Raw genomic sequence first — 21,179 nt, forward strand, 5'->3', positions numbered from 1 at the left:
GGGGGTCCTTACTGAAACCACTGAATTAGCACCCTCTCGCATTCTGCTTTTATTTGTGTGTGGACAGTGGTTTGAAGAAAATGCTAAAAAGGGTTAGGGTGTCATAAAGCAGGATACAAGCTCACAATCTGAGGCTGCACACACACCAACGTCAGATTCAGGCCTGACGTGGTATAGAATGGATGTAAAAATGATTTGCAATAATATTCTGATATCCAAGAAATGTGCAGCTCCTAGGTAGCTATAATCAAACTATAATATCATTTGTAATGAACTGTATACTATTAGGAGGTGACATTAGAGGCTGTCTCTATAGTCTGTATAGTTGCATCATCACTGCTGTATTTTGACAACTACAGCACTGATTCCATTGACATGGTTTTAATGTATTCAAACTCAGCCCTTTAACAATAATAAAACAAACCCTAAAAATTGTGTGAACTTGACCAGAGTCAGCTCTGTACTTGGTCTGCTCCCCCCCCCCCCCCCCCTCTATTCCAAATCTCGTCGTCAAAAATAGTCAATATTAGTTCAATAGACCCACTAGTAATAATAGTAATACAGTATACTCACAGAGGAGCACGCAGTGCAAGATGTGGCCCATCCTGTCCTGTGATGAACGCCTCTGAAAAGCCTTTCTATTTCTTGTTCACAGTGAACTAATATCTACTGCTGTGAGAGAAGATGGAGGTGGAGGAGGATGTTAGTTTGAACGATGCAATGAGCTCATATGTATTTTTGACTAAAGTCAGGTCTGCTCTTCCTTCCTATTGTTTGCAGACAGAGAGGCTGAGATAAAGATGTGATCTCATTCACTGCAGGTCTAAATAGACTTTGTGTTATTATGCATTGTTTTGAAGTGAAATTAATATCTTGCATAAAAGTTGTATCTTCCATGATGAGACACATGGTCAGTCCGTGGTCATTCACAAATGAAAACAAAAAAACATGCACCGACTTGTCTTATTCTACATTCTCCATTCCTGAGATACAGTATGAGCCATTATGCAATTTTGGCCGTGACCTGCATTCTGACCTTGACCGTTGACCCTTCTAACCCCCATATATTCAGGGCAGCATATTGTTCATTCCCACAACGTTTCATGAGAATTTGCACTTTGTTAGTCGCTCTGGATGGTCTGCTAACTGCTTAAATTGTAATTGTAATCATTCCACTCCTGATATATACGATGCAAGGGACTGATTGCCACCCTCCACTCCATCCTATCCAGCGTCAGGTTCTGGAGTGGAATGCTTGTTCCGGCAGCAGTGCTGCTTGTTCCGCTGTCACACCGCAGTATGGATGGATGGACACTATTCCACTGCCTGGCACAGTACAAGGCTGGTCAGTATGAGAGTAACGTACCAGAATGCAACAGTGGTTTCCAAGTGTTACACTAAAGGCTGCAATTGTCACAGTCAGACCTAGGAGTGGGTGTGGGTGTGTCTGGATCTGGTGCCTGCCAGTGTGACCAGCTGCATTCACTCACCTGCAATCATGCCCACAGTTCAGCCTCTCTTCAGCCTTTTGCCAGATTGTCTTGTTTGCAAGCTCTCAAGCATTGTTTTAAAGCCAAGTTTCTAAGCTAAGTTTTGCCATTGCTGATCTCTGTTTTGTTCCCTAGACTTCGTTTTTGCCCAGCCCTTGCCGGTACCTCTGCCCTCGTTGACTGCCCCCCCCTGGATATCGACCCCCTGCTTCCCACAGTTTAGATTTTGCCTGCCCCTTGCCTGTTTTGGAAGTTTTTGTGAATAATACCTGTTTTCATTGCCTTCTGTGTCTGCATTCTGAGTCCTTCCACGTGTGCCTGACAGTAATAGTCTAATACAGTGGTTCTGTAACATTTTCATGTCAAGGACCCCCAAACTGATTTGCATTACGCTGCTGAACCCCCTTTGAAAAGAGGTTGAGCCAGGGACCCCGACAGGGGAATATATTTGTTGTCAGACTGGATTTAGTGCAGAGTTGTACAACTGTCTACTGTAGATGGGAAGATAACATTGGAGAGAGTGAAACCTACTGTATGATCTGAATAGTCATTCTCTCCTTCGGCTACCGTCTAGCCAGTGAAATAACAATGAAATTAAAATGTTCATCATTAAGTTTGATACCCCCTGGAACCCCCTCAAGGAACCCACTTTGAGAAGGGTAGTCTTTGACTTTAATGTTAGTCAGGAACAGGCCTATCTGTTTGGCATGTTGAACAGTAGTAATCAACATGCACTCAACACACACTGTGTGGGTGTGTGTTTGAGTGGAAACTATGATCTGTTGTGTGTGGGACTTGCTGGGTTTGTTGGTGACCCCCTGAATACGTGTCCCATGAGCTGGAGAAATGGATTTGATGTATCATTCATCTACAGACTGACAGAGTCGACATGACTTTAAACAAGCAAGATACAGTAAGGAATGTTGTAAGACTTCAGTTCACTGAAGCATGCACCTGTGCTACTGGGTTCCCTTTATGGACGCCATGGAGGAAAAGTTTTTATTCACACTCTGAGAGAGCATTTATCTGTTCACTCATTAATGTCTAATCTGTTTTAAAATACATTCAACAGCAATATGAGTGAAAACAGGCTATAACCTACATTAATCACTGAAGACTAGGTTGGTATTATAGAGTCCTCACCATCCACAAAGGAAACAGCCTGTTTGTGAAAGTTGAAACCACAGTCACACACACAACCTCCATCACAGTGGCGGCTCAGCGCTTAATGTTTCCATCTGATACTATTTTGAGTTTGTGTGTTTGTGTGTGTGTTTATGCAGGTATGTGTTTCTGTGCGCTTGCATTGGTATGCATGTGTGTTCATGCATGCTCTTTCAAAGAAAGGTTATTAAAGTTTCCTCGTTTCCTTTTTTAAGGCGTAGTTTCAGTTTACTTTTAATCAGGGGTGAGATTCAACAAAGCCAAAGACTAAAACTAAGGACATTTGTTCTATGATGTTAGTTAGTGTTGTTAGTTCATTTCGTATAGACACACAAAACAGCTGCAGTTAGATTTTTTTTTTTCAGTTAACTGAAATGTTTTTCCAATTCTAGTTTTAGTTATTTAAATAGTTTTAGTTAACTATAATAGCCTTGCCTCAGAGTGGGACAATGCAGTGAAAAGACTAACGCCTGAAGTAAACGTAGTTGACTGCAGGTATTTCTCACCAAAAATAGTGAGTAATACCATTGTTGTGAGATTTACAATCTCACAACAATGTGTTGCCATGCACCGTGTGCGTAATACCCACAGACCACAAAGGTCACAACATTGAATGACAGGAAGACAGACATCTCTTTTTAACACATTTATCAACACCTGTATTGTTATACAAAGAAAGTCGTTTGTGTGGCAAACACAAAAACCGAACATATTTGTTAATATGGGGAAGTTGCACACACTACGGATAGATGATAAATATCGATGTACGGTAAGCCTATTGAAAGGGTTTAATTTTCCTTAAAGGGATAGTTCACCCTAATCTATTGATTAGTCACCCCATGAAGACTTGAATTCATGGATATTTTTTAGTTTTTGTCGCATTCCTAAGCCAATAATTTGATGACCAGGAACAAAAAAATATCTAATCTAAAAAGATCTATCAAAAAAAAATTGGGGGTGAACTATATCCCTGTAATAGCAGTGGTCTGTCTCTGTTTGTTCCTCCTTGCTGTGTGGTTGATAGTATGTGATGATATAATGTACAACACCAAGCACGCACGCACGCACACACACACACACACACACACACACACACACACACACACACACACACACACACACACACACACACACACACACACACACACACACACACACACACATGCAGGAGTGGTGGTAGTATAGTCCTCCTCACCATTGGTTGTGCATTGGCGTGTTGTCAGGTTATTAAAGAGTAACCACACTTATGTAAGGATGTCACAGGTTCCATTTAAAGTGTACATGATCATACATAGTACATTGGTTCTCAAAGTGGGGTCCGGGGACCCCCAGGGGTCCTTGGCGGGGTACCAGGGGGTCCCCAGCTAAATAAGTTAATATAGCGTCACAATAATTTTAACCACTTTAACTATTACTGTAACTTTGGCTATTCAAAAATAGCAAATATACAAGCTCATAGTGCGGCACTCTGTGCCATGCTATGAAATTGTAGATCTGCTATTTTTGATAAATAGTGAGTTTTTTGCAAATCTTTGAATATATCCACCTGTTTCCTAGGCTTTTCACTGTGTTCCACTTCCTGTCTTTTGATCCAATGAAATCCAATTAAACCGGTCAGATGACTAATGATATCCAATGAAATCCGACAGGAAGTGGAAAACACACAGCCAAGAAACAGGTGAATATATATATTTGTAAAGTGAACATGTTTAACTCAAATCATTGCTTCTGGGGGTCATTTTAGGGGGCCTTCACATGAAAAAGTTTGAGAACCACTGACATAGTAGGTAATAAGTACACAGGATAAGCTCAGATCAGTGAAGATTTATTTTATGATAGCTTCGGGGAGTGGCATAGAGCTAGACTCTAGAGTATGACATACAATCTTAACTTAAAGTCATGTTTATAAAATAGAATAAAAAAGGCAGGTTACAATTACAATCTCACATTACAATCTTCATACTGTTTGGATTAAAAACGAAATGAAAAAATAACTTTGATGTCAAACACCAACACTTCTACGACATACTTCTTTTTGTTGATTCCTTTAGTTTTACAGGGTTACAGTCTCATGCTGAAATGAGTTTAAACAACGTACAGTATTGAATGCTTTTTAAAGCAAAAGCGTAAGGGCTCATAACAGCTTACATTTGTGCATTTCTTTGGAGTGACCCAGAGCTGCTAAAACCACCTGGTCAAATACATGCTGTACACCTTCCTTTGTGAGAGCAGAGCACTCAACGTATGCGACAGCGTTCAGGTGGCGGGCCAGTTCCTCTGCTCTCTCTGGAGGGATGGGCTTCTGGTTCTGCTTGGCGAGCTTCTCCAAGGTGGAGGGGTCGTCCCTCAGATCGGTCTGCAGGCCCACCAGCAGGTAGGGACACCCTGGACAGTGTTGTGTGATCTCAGGTATCCACCTTTCTTCGATGTTTTCAAATGAAGTGGGTTGAACAACAGAGAAACAGAGCAGCGCCACATCTGTACCAGGGTACATAAGTAGTCGTAGCCTTTCGTATTCATCCATCCTTGAACTTTCAAATAGCTGAAGGTTGTAAGCTTCACCGTCAATAATTGCCGTTGCTGAATAGGTGTCCATGGTCGTTATTATCCATTCAGTGGGATATTCGTCAGTCGTGTAGGTGACTAAAAGCTTTGATATACCCACTTGGCAATCGCCAACGAAGACACACTTAATGGCCTGCATGTTTGTCCCTGTTCAAAATCCCCTGTTCTCATGTGAAGATCGTTTCATGTGTTTGTTCCTTCGTGCTGGCCATATGCTTCTGTTGTAACCCTGAAAAAGATCACGACCGTGACACGTTTCCTCATTAGGCAAATGTTACCAAATGTTTTTATGTTTTTTCAAAACATTCTTCAATAAAAACTTTTCCATGAATCATGTGAATGCTGTTCATCAAAGTACTTCTATTTTACAGTGGTTTACTTTAATCCCTTTCACATTGGCATCAGTTCAGTTACAGCATTTATCCATTTTACCATTCCTAGCCACAAAACAAATCACAAACAAATGAGTTAACTGCAAAATTACAAAGTATATTATGTAAACTACTCACAGTGAGTGAACGTCAACGCTATTATTTCGACCGTTGTGTTTATATTAGGCTAATGGTTAGAGATAAAAATCACACAGTACCTGGAAAAAGGGAGAAGAAAGATCACGCTTGTGACAGAAATCTGTGTCACACACTTGTGACATTCAGATTGTCAGTATTTCACAAGCAGGCTCTTTCTTTGCTCAACGGGTGAACTGCCTGACTTCCTAATTGGCTGTCTTTCCCTCTACACACATCCAGGCCAACCCACAGTACTGTCTCCACTCTCCACTCCATATGTCACATGTGAGCATGTATGCAAGTATGTGATGTCACTAATGTTTCTTGGTCAATGAGATTCACCAGGTAATCACCCCACAATGGAATATTACAAATGTAGTTTATGTGGCATTCATAGAATGTAGTAAGATAGATAACAAATAGATTGTTACTAAACCTCATTGCAGTCATGTGTCAATTCTCAGAACTGTCTGACAGCTTGGATGTATATGAGAAATAACCCTCAACCTATCCCTAGGATTGAAACACACAATTTCACACAACCTCAAACCTCAAATGCCTTTGATTACACAGATTTGTATGTTTGTTTATGTGCTAAAAGAGTGACTTTGAGAGCTGTAAGTCAATGAGGATACTATTGTGGAATATCAATATTCTAATCAATGGAGCAACATATTGAAGATATCTTGCCAGTATTTGGATTTACATCATGGCAAGGTAACTACCAAAACCTGTATTTGTTTCAAGTCAATCCGCATCTCAGCTGGAACAGGCCTTGCCTCTATGATGAACTGAAAGAGAAAGAAAGTGTTCAGTAAGATCCCCATTGTGAATAAATAACCTTATTTGTCTCTGTTCTAATCTCTGACCGTGTGAACTTAACTTACGTAGAAGGATGACACTGCATTTGAAAGGTTAACCTAAGTTGTATCAAACTACGCACACCTCTAGTGATTTTAAAGATTGTGATTGTATCATTTAGATATTAAAGTGAGTAATTTCACTTTCATGCCATTGTTTGTTGTGTGATACACCCTCGCCCAGGTGAACCAGCCGGGGTTGATCAAGCCCCGACTTACGTCCCAGTAGCTACCCACGGTCAGTCCTTTTAGGGAAAGACAGGGCCCCTCAGTCCGCTTCTCCGGAACTACTCTGCCGGGACCGGGGGAGGCTCTGGCACGTGGAGGGACTAGGCTCTGTGGATGGCCTCCTGTCCGGGCCCTTCCTTCGTCTCACAAGGTCCAGGACCTGAGCGTTGCACCAGACTCCCCCGCTCCAAACATTTCACTCCGGCGTGATGGTGTCTTGGGCCGTGGTGGCACTGGAGGCTCCACTTGCGGCTTGCCTGAAAGGCCCTCCTAAAAGGCCTCACCGTGGGTTTGTTGGGCTTCTTCCTCACGGAAGACGCAGGCTGGGGCGCCAACCCATACTGCTCCCGGGTTCCGTCTACCTTCCGGCTGTCACATATATATATATATATTTATTTTTTACCTACAAGATGATTCAGCTATACCTGCCAGTGACAGTTTGTATTCATGTCTTGGATAATTCTACTTGAAGATGTTTAAATGATGATGCAGTTTGTCATGTGACATTGACTTAGCTAATAGCCAAGGTTAGAAATGACTGTTTCCTGACCATTGATATTGTTGCCATCAGGTGAACTTGTCACACCTTAGCTTTCGCTGAATTGATTCCACTGAGTTTTCACACCAACAATTGGCTAAAGGCGGCGTGGCAGTGGGCATGGCTGGGCAAAGGTCTGTAAGTTAATGAAACTTTGTGGAAAGTTTGACATGAGGGACATTTCAAAAACATCTGTGATCTCAAATGGTTATAAACTGAAACATTGGATTGTTATGGCATTTATCTAAACATTTTATTGTCATCAACATTTATGTAATGCAATAGAAATGGAATTTCCACATTTATACAACTACAAAGACCTCAGTCCTGCACTAACGCTATGCAGTAGACAAGCTATTCCAGTTGATTCTACAGTACTTTTTACACGACCTCCTTCAACCACAATCCATATTTCAACTGTACTTACAAGTGAAGTTCTAGCTCTGTTTTATTCCTTATTTGTATAATTTCTTATTAAATGTGGTTAATGTGCACCATCTAGTGGCCACAATGTAAAACTACACCACCTGATCTCTGATTTCTCTGCTGTAGAGTTTAAAACGGACTCCTTTACATTATTTCTTAACCCTTAAATCCAATACATTATTACAATGGAATAAAATCTTATTTTATTTGATGGCCTTCCTGCCCTGGCATTTGGCCTTTGTGCCCTAAAGAAAATGGACAACACCAAAGGCCAAGCGGCCTTGCCCCTAAAATTACGAAATTCCAGGCCTGCTGGGAAGTTAGTGCTTTATTTCTATCAAGACATTGCTGCAGAGAATGTAATGTAGTTGTATACAACGTAGGTTCAGGAGTGGAGACCACCCTCTGCTTATCACAGCCACTCCCCGTCCTCAATCGCTTCCCTGTCTACCACACCTACAGTACCTTCACTCATTAGCCACGCCCCATTCATAATCACCCCTATCCACTACACCTGCCTCTGCTCACTTCAGCCAATCCTTGTTGCAGTCACCACAGTATAAATACACCTGTGATCGCTCTACACCTGTTTGTTCTGCTCCACAACAGACCAAACATGGGTCGAGACTATGCTTGTAGATCGGCTCGTTCGGGCTTTCAAGTTCATCCTCCTCCACCCCAACCTCCTCCTTCCCCCTCTTCTCCCTAGGAATCCAGGGGGGACATGACGCTGTGCATACTTATTTTTCTTAATTCTTTTAGTTTCGCAGGGTTAGAGTTTTGTACTGAAATGAGTTAAACACCATAAAGTATTAAATACTGTTCTAAAGCAAAAAACATGATTTATCTCTTTCTCCACCAATCATTGACGCTGATGAATGATTGTCCAAAATTGTTGGTAGTCTTTACTTTATTTGGGAGGAAAAGTGTATAATGAATAATTTTCTTAAGTGCCATCACACATGTGAATGACAAGTTTGGAAAACAATCAATATTAGATCAAATCATACTGGTATGTCCTAGCAGCACCAACTGTCAGGAAGGGCTTGATTTGTTTAAATTGTTCTACATAAAATTAGTATTGGAGAGAGACACATCCTTGATTTGAAAAGGTAGCCTATAGCATCTAGATAAAAAACAAAATAAAAAGGATATTATGGAAGTGAGCTGGAAATCCAACCTTGATCCACTTGTCAAACAGCAACACTTCTTGAACAATACTTGTTTTTATTCTTTTAGTTTTGCAGGGCTACAGTCTCTGAATGCTGTTTACACAAACACAGCGCAGTATACTGGTCTGTTCCAAAGCAAGCAAGTAAGTAGTGTAGGGGGTGTAGTAGTGTAAGGGGTCACAGCAGCTCACATCTGCTGCGCCTCTTTTTGGGCTGCAGAGCTGCTGAAACCAGCTGGTCAAATACATGCTGCACACCTTTCTTAGTGAGAGCAGAACACTCAACGTATGCGACAGCGTTCAGGTGGCGGGCCAGTTCCTCTGCTCTCTCTGGAGGGATGGGCTTCTGGTAGGGGTCGTTCCTCAGATCGGTCTGCAGGCCCACCAGCAGGTAGGGGCACCCTGGACAGTTGTGCTTGATCTCAGGTATCCACTTTTCTATGACGTTTTCAAATGAAGAGTGCGACAGAGAAGCACACCAGAGCCACATCTGCTCCAGGGTACATGATCGTGCGTAGCCTGTCATAGTCTTCAGCCCCTGAAGTTTCGTATAATTGGAGGTTGTATTGTTCACCGCCAATCGTTGCCAGTTTTGAATGATTATCAAAAACTGTTAGGTAAGTGTCGTGGGGAAATGTGTCTGTCACGTAGGTGACTAAAAGACAAGTTATACCTACTAACATATCTCCAACTAAAACACACTTGATGCTCTGCATTGTTGTCCTCGTTCAAAATCCACTGTTCTCCTTGAAGACGATTTCAATGTGTTTAATCCTCTGCGTTGTTGTAACTCCTGAAAAAGATCACGACCGAGACACGTTTCCTCATTACAAATCAAAACAAAAAGGACCACAATGGAAACAAATCCCCAGGACTTTTTTATGTTATCCTTTAGCCTTCATGTCTTACTGAATCATGGGCTATTTTACATGTCTGACTAATAAAGTATTCAATCAGGGGGAGGGGGGGAATGTTCTTTTTCTTTTACATTTTTCAATAAAACATTTTCATGAAACTATAAATACTGTTTCATCAAAATACTTATATTTTCTTTTATTTAACACTTATATTTGTATTTGGTATTTTATTTTACTTATATTTAACACTTTCAACAGTGTTAAGTTAACATCCTTATTTGCAACAGTTTTACTCTTTTACATTTGTTTCTCAGATACAGCATTTATACATTTTTACCATCCCTAGCAACAAAACAAATCAGATTTATATATATATTTTGGTTAGAGATCTGTATCATACCTGGAAATGGGGGTTGAAGATCAGTTCAGTCAGGAAAACTCACGTCAAAGTAGATTTAACTATTTATTGCAACAAATGGAATCCAGCCAAGCTTTGTTAGCAGCAGAGTGTGGCAGCAATTGAAGCAGTGATCTAGTGTAGTGTAGGAGGGAGACGTATTTAAGCAGACCGTCTTGATGACGGAATGAGGTGTGATTGGTGTGTAGGAAAGCCTGGCTGATGGAAAGCAATCAGCAGACTGTTTCCTTCTGAAGAACAATCAACCCAAGATGAACATGATCAGATCACGGCGTTTCCAGAACATGAATCTATTTTCAATCAGCCACTAGAAATAGATAAACCATTCAGACTGTCAGTAGGCTATTTCACAAGCAGGCTCTGTCTCCCAAGAACAATCTGATACTCAACAGGTGAACCTCCTGATGACCCGATTGGCTGTCTTTTCCTCTACCCACCTCCAAAGTCACAGGTATGGGATGTCATCTATGTTGCTGTCAGAGTGGCTTAAAGAGCCTGCTATGCCATAAAATATAAACAGGTCATATAACATGTTAAATTGCACATCACAACAATATTGACACCAGAGCATATAGTCAATTAATGAAGCACACTAGGGTGGATTTAGTGATGGGGGGGAGGTGAACACGTGCTTAGCGCATGCGGGGTGTAGCTGGTAAGATCTGTAAGTCAATGAATAAAGAGTATGATGTGCATAATTATAGCCTAAATAACATCTCTCTAGTGGAAACACAAGACAAACTTTCTCATCCTTGATCCTCTCCTCCCTCTCAACCTCATCTCACCTCAATCTCACCACACCTCACCTTTTCTCCTTTCCTCTTCCCTCCTCTCCCCTTCTCTTCCCCTCTCTGTGCATGCATATACAGTACAGCAAATATACTGTAAGAATTATAAAATGGCTGAATATATGTAGTACTTACTATCCACCACTTACACGGGAATCATGGAATTGCTGGAGAAAATGCAATAATACAATGGCTGACAACTTTATTCTGGGATTGTCCAGCAATCCAAACCTACTGGCAAGACATTGTATCAGATATCAACCTATTAGTGTAATTTTACCAATATTTACCTGAGTAAAATACCAACCAAATTAACACCCTGGATAAGTACCTTCTTAAAATATTATTGTTAGCCACTAACCAGCAAGAAGGCAATTACCAGGAAGTGGCTGGACAAAACCCCGCCAACAAAGGGGAAGTGGATAGTTACTGTACAAAACATACAGAATGGAGACACTCCATTCTGTGTAAGACTCTGTAAGACGCCAACACTTCTATGACCAATGGGGCACCCTGGACAGTAATGGTCGATCTCAGGTATCCACCTTTCTTTGATGTTTTCTAATGAAGTGGATTTAGCAACAGAGAAACAGAGCAGAACCACATCTGTACCGGGATGGACAAGTACTTGTGTCATATTCACTCATCCCTGAACCTTCCCATAGTTGAAGGTGGTAATGTTCACCACCAAATCATCGCCATTAATGAATGATTGTCCAAAATTGTTGGTAGACTTTATACTGTATTTGTTTATTTGGGAGGGACAGCGTATAATAAGAACAATAGATACATGATGCAGACAGCGTAGTTATTCTGGATTTAGCAAGGATGCAAATTTTCATCCAGTGTCCTAACGTATAACAATAAAACCAGATAGCAGCAACATAATACATAATAAAAGAAAAAACACACATTGGGTAAAGAATATGTGTGTTATAAAATGAAATACAACGAAAACATTAACAAAGATACAGTTTGCTGTTTAAACAAACACAGAGCAGTATTAAATACTGTTCCAAAGAAAAAGTGTAAGGAGTCACATCAGCTCACATCTGCTGCGCCTCTTTTTGGGCTTAGACTTAGACTTAGAGTGACCCTGCAGAGCTGCTGAAACCAGCTGGTCAAATACATGCTGTACACCTTCCTTAGTGAGAGCAGAACACTCAACGTATGCGACAGCGTTCAGGTGGCGGGCCAGTTCCTCTGCTCTCTCTGGAGTGATGGGCTTCTCTCTCGTCCTGGCTAGTGTCTCCACGGTGGAGGGGTCGTCTCTCAGATCGGTCTGCAGGCCCACCAGCAGGTAGGGGCATCCTGGACAGCGTTTTGTGATCTCAGGTATCCACCTTTCTTTGATGTTTTCAAATGAAGTGGGATAAACGACAGAGAAACACACCAGAACCACATCTGTTCCAGGGTACATGATCGTGCGTATCCTGTCATAGTCTTCACTCCCTGAAGCTTCGTGTAATTGGAGGTTGTATTGTTCACCACCAATTGTTTTTTTCAAAAATGTTGAATGATTATCAAAAACTGTTAGGCAAGTGTTGTGGGGAAATGTGTCCGTCACGTAGGTGACTAAAAGACTAGATTTACCTACAAAGATATCTCCAACTAAAACACACTTGATGCTCTGCATTGTTGTCCTCGTTCAAAATCCACTGTTCTCCTTGAAGATAATTTCAATGTGTTTAATCCTCTGCGTTGTTGTAGTCCCTGAAAAAGATCACAACCGAGACACATTTCCTCATTACAAATCTACAAAGGACCACAATGGAAACAAATCCCCAGGACTTTTTTATGTTATCCTTTTAGCCTTAATGTCTTCATCATGGGCTGTTTTACATTTATGACTAATAAAGTAATCAATTGGGGGAAAACATATATATATATTTTCTTTTACATTGTTCAATAAAACATTTTCATGAAACTGTAAATACTGTTTCATCAAAGTACTTATATATATATTTTATTTAACACTTATATTTGTATTTTATTTTACTTATATTTAACACTTTCAACAGTGTTAAGTTAACATCCTTATTTGCAACAGTTTTACTCTTTTACATTTGTTTCTCAGTTACAGCATTTATACATTTTTACCATCCCTAACGACAAAACCAGGGACGTGCTGGGCCCCTAATTCAACATGGGAATCTCAGATAGAGAGGCCCGTAAATTGTGCGGCCAACGTAAATTAAAACGGCCGGCCTGGTTGGCCTGGAATGGACAGGCCTTTCTGGAATTGTCCCACATTTCCCAGTGGCCAGCACGTCCCTGGACAAAACAAATCACATTTTAAATATACATTTTGGTTTGAGAGACCGTATCATACCTGGAAATGGGGGGTTGAAGATCAGTTCAGTCAGGAACACTCACGTCAAAGTAGATTTTACTATTTATTGCAACGAATGGAATACAGCCAAGCTTTGTCAGGAGCAGCAGCAGAGTGTGGCAGCAAGTGAAGCAGTGATCTAGTGTAGTGTAGGAGAGAGACGTATTTAAACGGATCGCCTTGTTGAGGGAATGATGGTGTGATTGATTAGTGTGTAGGAAAGCGTGGATGATTGAAAGCAATCAGCAGACTGTTTCCTTTTGAAGAACAATCAACACCAGATTAACATGATCAGATCAGATCACCGGCGATGCCAGAAAATGAAATAGACCAGATCTATTTTCAATCAACCACTAGAAATAGATAAACCATCAGAGCATATACTGTAGTCAATTAATGACGCACACTAGGGTTGATTTGGTGATTGGGTGAGAGGTGAACACGTGCTTAGCGCATGCAGGATGTAGTTGGGAAGATTTTAAAGTCAATGAATAAAGAGTATGATGTTGATAATCATTGCATTAACCTCTCTCTGGTGAAAACACAAGACAAACTTTCTCATACTTGATCCTCTCCTCACTCTCGACCTCATCTCACCTTTTCTCCTTTCCTCCTCCCTCCTCTCCCCTTGAACCCCTTCTCTTCCCCTCTCTGTGCATGCATATAAAGCAAAGATACTGTAAGAATTATAAAATGGCTGAATATATGTAGTGTACTATCCACCACTTCTAGCTCTGGTCTTTGGAGAGAGCTTTCATGGAAGAACATGATTAGGTTCTGTATTACTCCGAAAAGAAAGTACTCACAGAACGGTACAGCGGAATCCCAGAATTGCTGGAGAAAATGCAATAATACAATGGCTGACCACTTTATTCTGGACTGATGTTGTTTTAATAGGATCCCTCTCTTCTGGACTGAATAGCCCGTAATATAATGAGTGTTAAAAACACCTGAAATGTACCCATTTTATTGATGCCCAAGCTGACCTGCTTGTTCTAAAAAGAAAAAGAATAAAAATAAAGTATTTTAAAAAAAAGTTATAAAAATGTATTTTGTTGATCCAAAGTTACTAGTCCTTTATGTAAATAACAATGTGTGATTTGTAGGGGACCAAGCGAGCACAAAGTGCATAGCCTATAGGGACAATGATGCATTTGTGGGTTTTATTAGGGGCCACGCATGACGTGCGTCGGCACTGGTGACTTATCCTGTGACAATATAGGGGTCCACATATTCAACGCATGATAACTACCACTAAGCTAACCGATTTGATAATCATGACTCAATTTTGGGGCTCTGGCTCATGAACTAATAGTTGAAGGTGGTAATGTTCACCACCAATCATCGCCATTAATGAATGATTGTCCAAAATGTTTGGTAGACTTTACTTTATTTGTTTATTTGGGAGGGACAGCGTATAATAAGAACAATAGATACATAATGCAGACAGTGTAATTATGTTGGATTTAGCAAGGAGGCACATTTTCATCCAGTGTCCCTGACATATAACAATAAAACCAGATAGCAGCAACATAACACATAATAAAAGACAAAATCACAGATTGGGTGAACAATATCTGTGTTATAAAATGAAATACAACAAAAACATGAACAATGATAAGTTTGCCTACCTATAAAATTGTCACAGACATTCTTTGATTTCAGTCTTAATGGTGGACATTCTCTTATATTCGTATGCTTCCCTGAACTGTACATTTTGAGCAAAGGAAGTGTGTCTAAACTGCACCTCACAGTCCCCTCTGGTGGCAGCGCTAGTGCCAATGCCACTATCAGTCTTTCTTTACATGAGTTCCCAAGAGGAGGCAGTTATGACACATTTATTTAAAAACCTTAAAATTGTCAAAAACAAATTAACATTGTTTTAAGACAGTGGCTTTTTGTCGAATACCTTCTGTCTTATAGCTGTTCTTAAGTGTCATCACACATGTGAATGACAAGTTTGAAAAACAATAATCAATGTGGAATAAAATCATACAATGTAGGTATGTCCTAGCAGCACCAACTGTCAGGAAGGGCTTGATTTGTTTAAATTGTTGTACATAAGATTAGTATTAGTATTGGAGACATCCTTGATTTGAAAATATAGCCTATAGCATCTAGATAAACAACAAAATAAGAAGGATATTATGGAAGTTATGGAAGAGCTGGAAATCTAAACTTGATCCACTTGTCAAACAGCAACACTTCTGGAACGTACAATACTTTAAAAAAGAAAAGTAGGGTTACAGTCTCTGAATGCTGTTTAAACAAACACATTAGATACTGTTCCAAAGAAAAAGTGTAAGGAGTCACATCAGCTCACATTTGCAGGGCCTCCTTTTGGGCTTAGACTTAGAGTGACCCTTCAGAGCTGCTGAAACCACCTGGTCAAATACATGCTGTACACCTTCCTTAGTGAGAGCAGAACACTCAACGTATGCGACAGCGTTCAGGTGGCGGGCCAGTTCCTCTGCTCTCTCTGGAGTGATGGGCTTCTCTCTCCTCCTGGCTAGTTTCTCCACGGTGGAGGGGTCGTCCCTCAGATCGGTCCGCAGGCCCACCAGCAGGTAGGGGCATCCTGGACATAAGTTCTTGATCTCAGGTATCCACTTTTGTTTGATGTTTTCAAATGAAGTGGGATAAACGACAGAGAAACACACCAGAACCACATCTGCTCCAGAGTATATAAGCGGGCGTAGCCTGTCATAGTCTTCACTCCTTGAAGCTTCGTACAATTGGAGGTTGTATTGTCCACCGCCAATCGTTGCCAGTTTATAATGTTTCTCATAAACTGTTGGGCAAGTGTTGTGGGGAAATGTGTCCGTCACGTAGGTGACTAAAAGACTAGATATACCTACTAACATATCTCCAACTAAAGCACACTTGATGCTCTGCATTGTTGTCCTCGTTCAAAATCCACTGTTCTCCTTGAAGATAATTTCAATGTGTTTAATCCTCTGCGTTGTTGTAACCCCTGAAAAAGATCACAACGAGACACGTTTCCTCATTACAAATCGGACGACAATGGAAACAAATCCCCAGGACTTTTTTATGTTATCCTTTTAGCCTTAATGTCTTACTGTACCATGGGCTGTTTTACATTTCTGACTAATAAAGTATTTTTTCTTTAACATTTTTCAATAAAACATTCATGAAACTGTATACTGTTTCATCAAAGTACTTGTATTTTTATTTTATTTAACACTTATTTGTATTTTATTTTACTTATATTTAACACTTTCAACAGTGTTAAGTTACATTTGTTTCTCAGTTACAGCATTTATACATTTTTTACCATCCCTAGCGACAAAACAAAGCACATTTTAAATATATATTTTGGTTAGAGAGACCTTATCATACCTGGAAATGGGGGTTGAAGATCAGTTCAGTCAGGAACACTCATGTCAAAGTAGATTTAACCATTTACTGCAACAAATGGAATAATGCCAAGCTTGTCAGCAGCAGCAGCAGCAGCAGCAGCAGCAGCAGCAGCAGCCGCAGAGTGTGGCAGCAATTGAAGCAGTGATCTAGTGTAGTGTAGGAGAGAGACGTATTTAAACGAACCACCTTGTTGAGGGAATGATGGTGTGATTGGTTTGTGGCTGATTTAAAGCAATCAGCAGACTGTTTCCTTTTGAAGAATAATCAACCCAACATTAACATGATCAGATCAGATCACCGGCGATAGCAGAAAATGAAATAGACGAGATCTATTTTCAATCAACCACTAGAAATAGATAAACAGACTGATACTCAACAGGTGAACCTCCTTATTGGCTGTCTTTTCCTCTACCCACCTCCAAAGTCACAGGCATGTGATGTCATCTATGTTGCTGTCAGAGTGGCTTAAAGAGCCTGTTCTGTCATAAAATATAAACAGGTCATATAACATGTTAAATTGCACATCACAACAAAATTGACATCAGAGCATAGTCAATTAATGAAGCACACTAGGGTGGATTTGGTGATCGGGTCGGAGGTGAACACGTGCTTAGCACATGCAGGGTGTAGTTGGGAAGATTTTAAAGTCAATACATATATATATATATATATATATATATACATACATATACACACATTTTCTTTTTTTTTGAGCGGTGTAGCCGCTCTTATAAGTGGGTTTGGGACCTATCCGTGGCGAAAGTTTTTCTTTCCGTCGCGAAAATTTTTCTTTCGCTGTACTGTGATTGGCTGATTGGCTGTGACGTACTGTGATTGGCTTAGCGAGACGCGTGATGAAATTAATAACTCATAAATAGCACCACTCACTTCAAAAACAATACTTTTTCTTTTTAAGTGAGCTTCCATCACTGTGATGACCACTGTTGTTTTTGAGCACCGAGCGGTGCAAATACACAAGTGTCACAGCAAAGGGTCTGAATACTTATCTTTGCAGGACGTGCTGTGATTGGCTAGCGAGACACATGATGAAATTAACTTAAAACTTCGCTCATAAATAGCACCGCTCACTTCACACTGGGTGTGATTTTTGCCAGACCCAGGGGGTCGGGCCTACATGTGGCTTTGTCTGTCCCCCTCTCCAAACATTCTTCTCCATACATGGGCATAAAAGAGGTCTGTCTTCTGTCCTCTTCTTGATTGGCCAAGCTTAGCGTGACGTAGTGCTCTGATCTTTCAACCACTAGGGGTCTGTTAGTACCAGGTCTCCTGGTTCCCTTGTTTACCTACAAGATGATTCAGCTACCTGCCAGTGACAGTTTGTATTCATGTCTTGGATCATTCTACTTGAAGATGTTTAAATGATGATGCAGTTTGTCATCATGTGACATTGTTGTACCTTAGCTAATAGCCAAGGTCAGAAATGACTGTTTCCTGACCATTGATATTGTTGCCATCAGCTGAACTTACTTGTCTCACCTTAAGTTTTCACACCAATTGGCTAAAGGGTGCGTGGCAGTGGGCATGGCTGGCTTCTCATGAAAAAGGTCTGTAAGTTAATGAAACTTTGTGGAAGGTTTGACATGAGGGACATTTTAAAAACATCTGCATGATGTCAAATGGCTATAAACTGAAAATTGGATTGTTATGGCATTTATCTTAAATGTTTATTGTCATCAACATTTATGTAATGCAATAGGAATGGAGTTTCCACATTTATACAACTACAAAGACCTCAGTCCTGCACTAACGCTATGCAGTAGACAAGATATTCCAGTTGAATCTACAGTACTTCTCACACAACCTCCTTCAACCACAATCCATATTTCAACTGTACCTACAAGTGAAGTTCTAACTCTGTTTTATTCTTTATAGACCAATTATTTGTGTACTAACATTGAGACTGGACACACAGGTGATTGTTTCATGCAATCAATTCCCAACATATTGTTTCGGGGAGCGCTGGTTTCAGTTCATTCAACATCCTCGTGTGTGTTGGCTTGTGAGGCGCGTCCTAGCGAGACATGACAGAATGGGTTTCCTTTGCAACCAGTATGACGCTTGCAACCAGTGTGACGTCGTCTGTTAAGGGGTCTATTAGTAGCCACTATAGCCAGCAAGAAGGCAATTACCAGGAAGTGGCTGGACAAAACCCCGCCAACAAAGGGGAAGTGGACAGTCACTGTACAAAACATATACAGAATGGAGACACTCACATTCTCTGTAAGACTCTGTATGGATACATTTTATAAATACTGGTTGAAAAGGATATTATCCCATTTTGGGCGGGAAGCCTCTTTTGGGGTTCTTGTTGCTATGTACAGTATATAGCAACATACATTTGTTGTAATTTTTTAATACATATGTTTTTCAGAAAACTTCAGGATTTAGAAGGCGTTTTTAGAATCGGCCTCAGGTCTAAATGGGTTATGAAAATGGATATTCTGTGAAGGATCTTTATATGTATGTGGGGGATTGAGTATGTAAGTATGTATGTTTGTATGTAGGTATAAGTAGGTGAAACTGAGCTATGGCTGGAGGTATATCACTTGCATTATATTATATAAAACTTTCATTTCTTGTATTTTATTTCTCTATGTTTTATTATTTTATTTTTCTGCTATTTGGAGGCCTGCTCACCGTGCCTGGTCTACAAGATACACCACAACATTGGGATACCCATGTACCTGTCAAAGTTCTTCAAAAACGTAAATGAAGTCCACCATCACAACACCAGAGGCAGCTCCACTCATCATGTCCAACCCAGATTTGGCACAAACAAAGGAATAAAGGAGTAAAGCAGTGTAAAACCCCACTCACTTTCAAGACTGCCCTAAAAAAACACCTTCAGGAGGCTGCAATTCCAAACTGGCCTCTGTTAAAGTCTTAACCTAAGCCCCTCTGTCCCCCGTCCCCCGCCCCGCCCCTCCTCGAACTGTTTATTGTACATATTTCTTGTTTTTCATACCAGTAACCTGTAAGCTGATTGTATGATGTTCTGCATAGTAGTGTATATCTGTCTGTTTTCTTAAATGTCATCATGATTTGAGTGCTTGGGGATCTCATTTTAAATAAGCCATTGTGCTTTTATGAGCGATCCAGTTTAGAGGACCGTGTAGTGTGAATTGTACTTCCATGTAGGCTTCTGTTTCCATGTCTTTCTAGATAAAGTACTTCAATCAATCAATCAATCAGGCCTACTTTAACTAATAAACTTTAATTCCAAAAGTCTTCATTCAAATACTGCTTTGGGTGACAAAACACCCCCAAACCAGCAGAATAATAATTCTGGTGTTTCCACCTGTCAAACACCAACACTTCTATGACCAATGGGGCACCCTGGAGAGTAATGGTAGATCTCAGGTATCCACCTTTCTTTGATGTTTTCAAATGAAGTGGATTTAGCAACAGAGAAACAGAGCAGAACCACATCTTTCCCAGGATGCACAAGTACTTGTGTCATATTCACTCATCCCTGAACCTTCCCATAGTTGAAGGTGGTAATGTTCACCACCAATCATCGCCAATAATGAATGATTGTCCAAAATTGTTGGTACACTTTACTTTATTCGTTTATTTGGGAGGGACAGCGTATAATAAGAACAATAGATACATGATGCAGACAGTGTAATTATTCTGGATTTAGCAAGGATGCAAATGCATTTTCATCCAGTGTCCCTAACGTATAACAATAAAACCAGAAATCAGCAACATAATACATAATAAAAGAAAAAACACAGATTGGGTAAAGAATATGTGTTATAAAATGAAATAAAAAAAAAACATTAACAAAGATAAGTTTGCCTACTGTACCTATAAAATAAAACAATATACATATATATAATAAAACAATAAAATAAAATAGTCACAGACATTCTTTGATTTTAGTCTGAATGGTGGACATTCTCTTATATTTGTATATTTGTTTATTAGGTTGTTCCAGCCTATACTTTCTTTTCCCAAGAGGCGTAAGTCATAGTCCATGTAATGTTTTGTATATGACACATTTATTTAAAAACCTTAAAATTGTCAAAACAAATTAACATTATTTTAAGACAGTGACTTTTTGTCGAATACTTTTGTCTTATATCTCTTAGCTGTTCTTAAGTGTCATCATGTGAATGACAAGTTTGAAAAACAATAATCAATGTGGAATAAAATCATACAATGTAGGTATGTCCTAGCAGCACCAACTGTCAGGAAGGGCTTGATTTGTTTAAATTGTTGTACATAAGATTAGTATTAGTATTGGAGACACATCCTTGATTTGAAAATATAGCCTATAGCATCTAGATAAACAACAAAATAAGAAGGATATTATGGAAGTGAGCTGGAAATCTAAACTTGATCCACTTGTCAAACAGCAGCACTTCTGGAACGTACAATACTTTTAAAAAGAAAAGTAGGGTTACAGTCTCTGAATGCTGTTTAAAC

At 40.1% G+C, this 21,179-nt stretch overlaps 2 protein-coding genes and 1 pseudogene across 3 annotated transcripts; all 3 read right to left on the reverse strand.

Annotated features, from left to right (window-relative positions):
- Window positions 1-9,129: 9,129 nt before the first annotated feature.
- Window positions 9,130-9,667, reverse strand: LOC308101516 (cell division control protein 42 homolog; annotated as a pseudogene). Its single transcript has one exon. The product of its transcript is annotated as a cell division control protein 42 homolog (transcript).
- A 2,383-nt stretch (window positions 9,668-12,050) lies between these two features.
- LOC308101517 (cell division control protein 42 homolog) lies at window positions 12,051-12,650 on the reverse strand (the record flags this gene model as incomplete). The annotated part of the gene is made up of 1 exon (XM_080450936.1): window positions 12,051-12,650. One exon carries the CDS (start codon window positions 12,648-12,650, stop codon window positions 12,051-12,053), a length of 600 nt encoding a protein of 199 aa, XP_080307062.1.
- A 3,005-nt stretch (window positions 12,651-15,655) lies between these two features.
- Window positions 15,656-16,243, reverse strand: LOC308101518 (cell division control protein 42 homolog; the record flags this gene model as incomplete). Its single annotated transcript, XM_080450937.1, has 1 exon — window positions 15,656-16,243. The coding sequence occupies one exon, from the start codon at window positions 16,241-16,243 to the stop codon at window positions 15,656-15,658; it is 588 nt and encodes a 195-aa protein (XP_080307063.1).
- Between the last annotated feature and the right edge of the window lie 4,936 nt (window positions 16,244-21,179).

The sequence above is a fragment of the Gymnoscopelus braueri genome (assembly GCF_963280865.1).
Source record: "Gymnoscopelus braueri genome assembly, chromosome: 15".
Taxonomy (NCBI): domain Eukaryota; kingdom Metazoa; phylum Chordata; class Actinopteri; order Myctophiformes; family Myctophidae; genus Gymnoscopelus; species Gymnoscopelus braueri.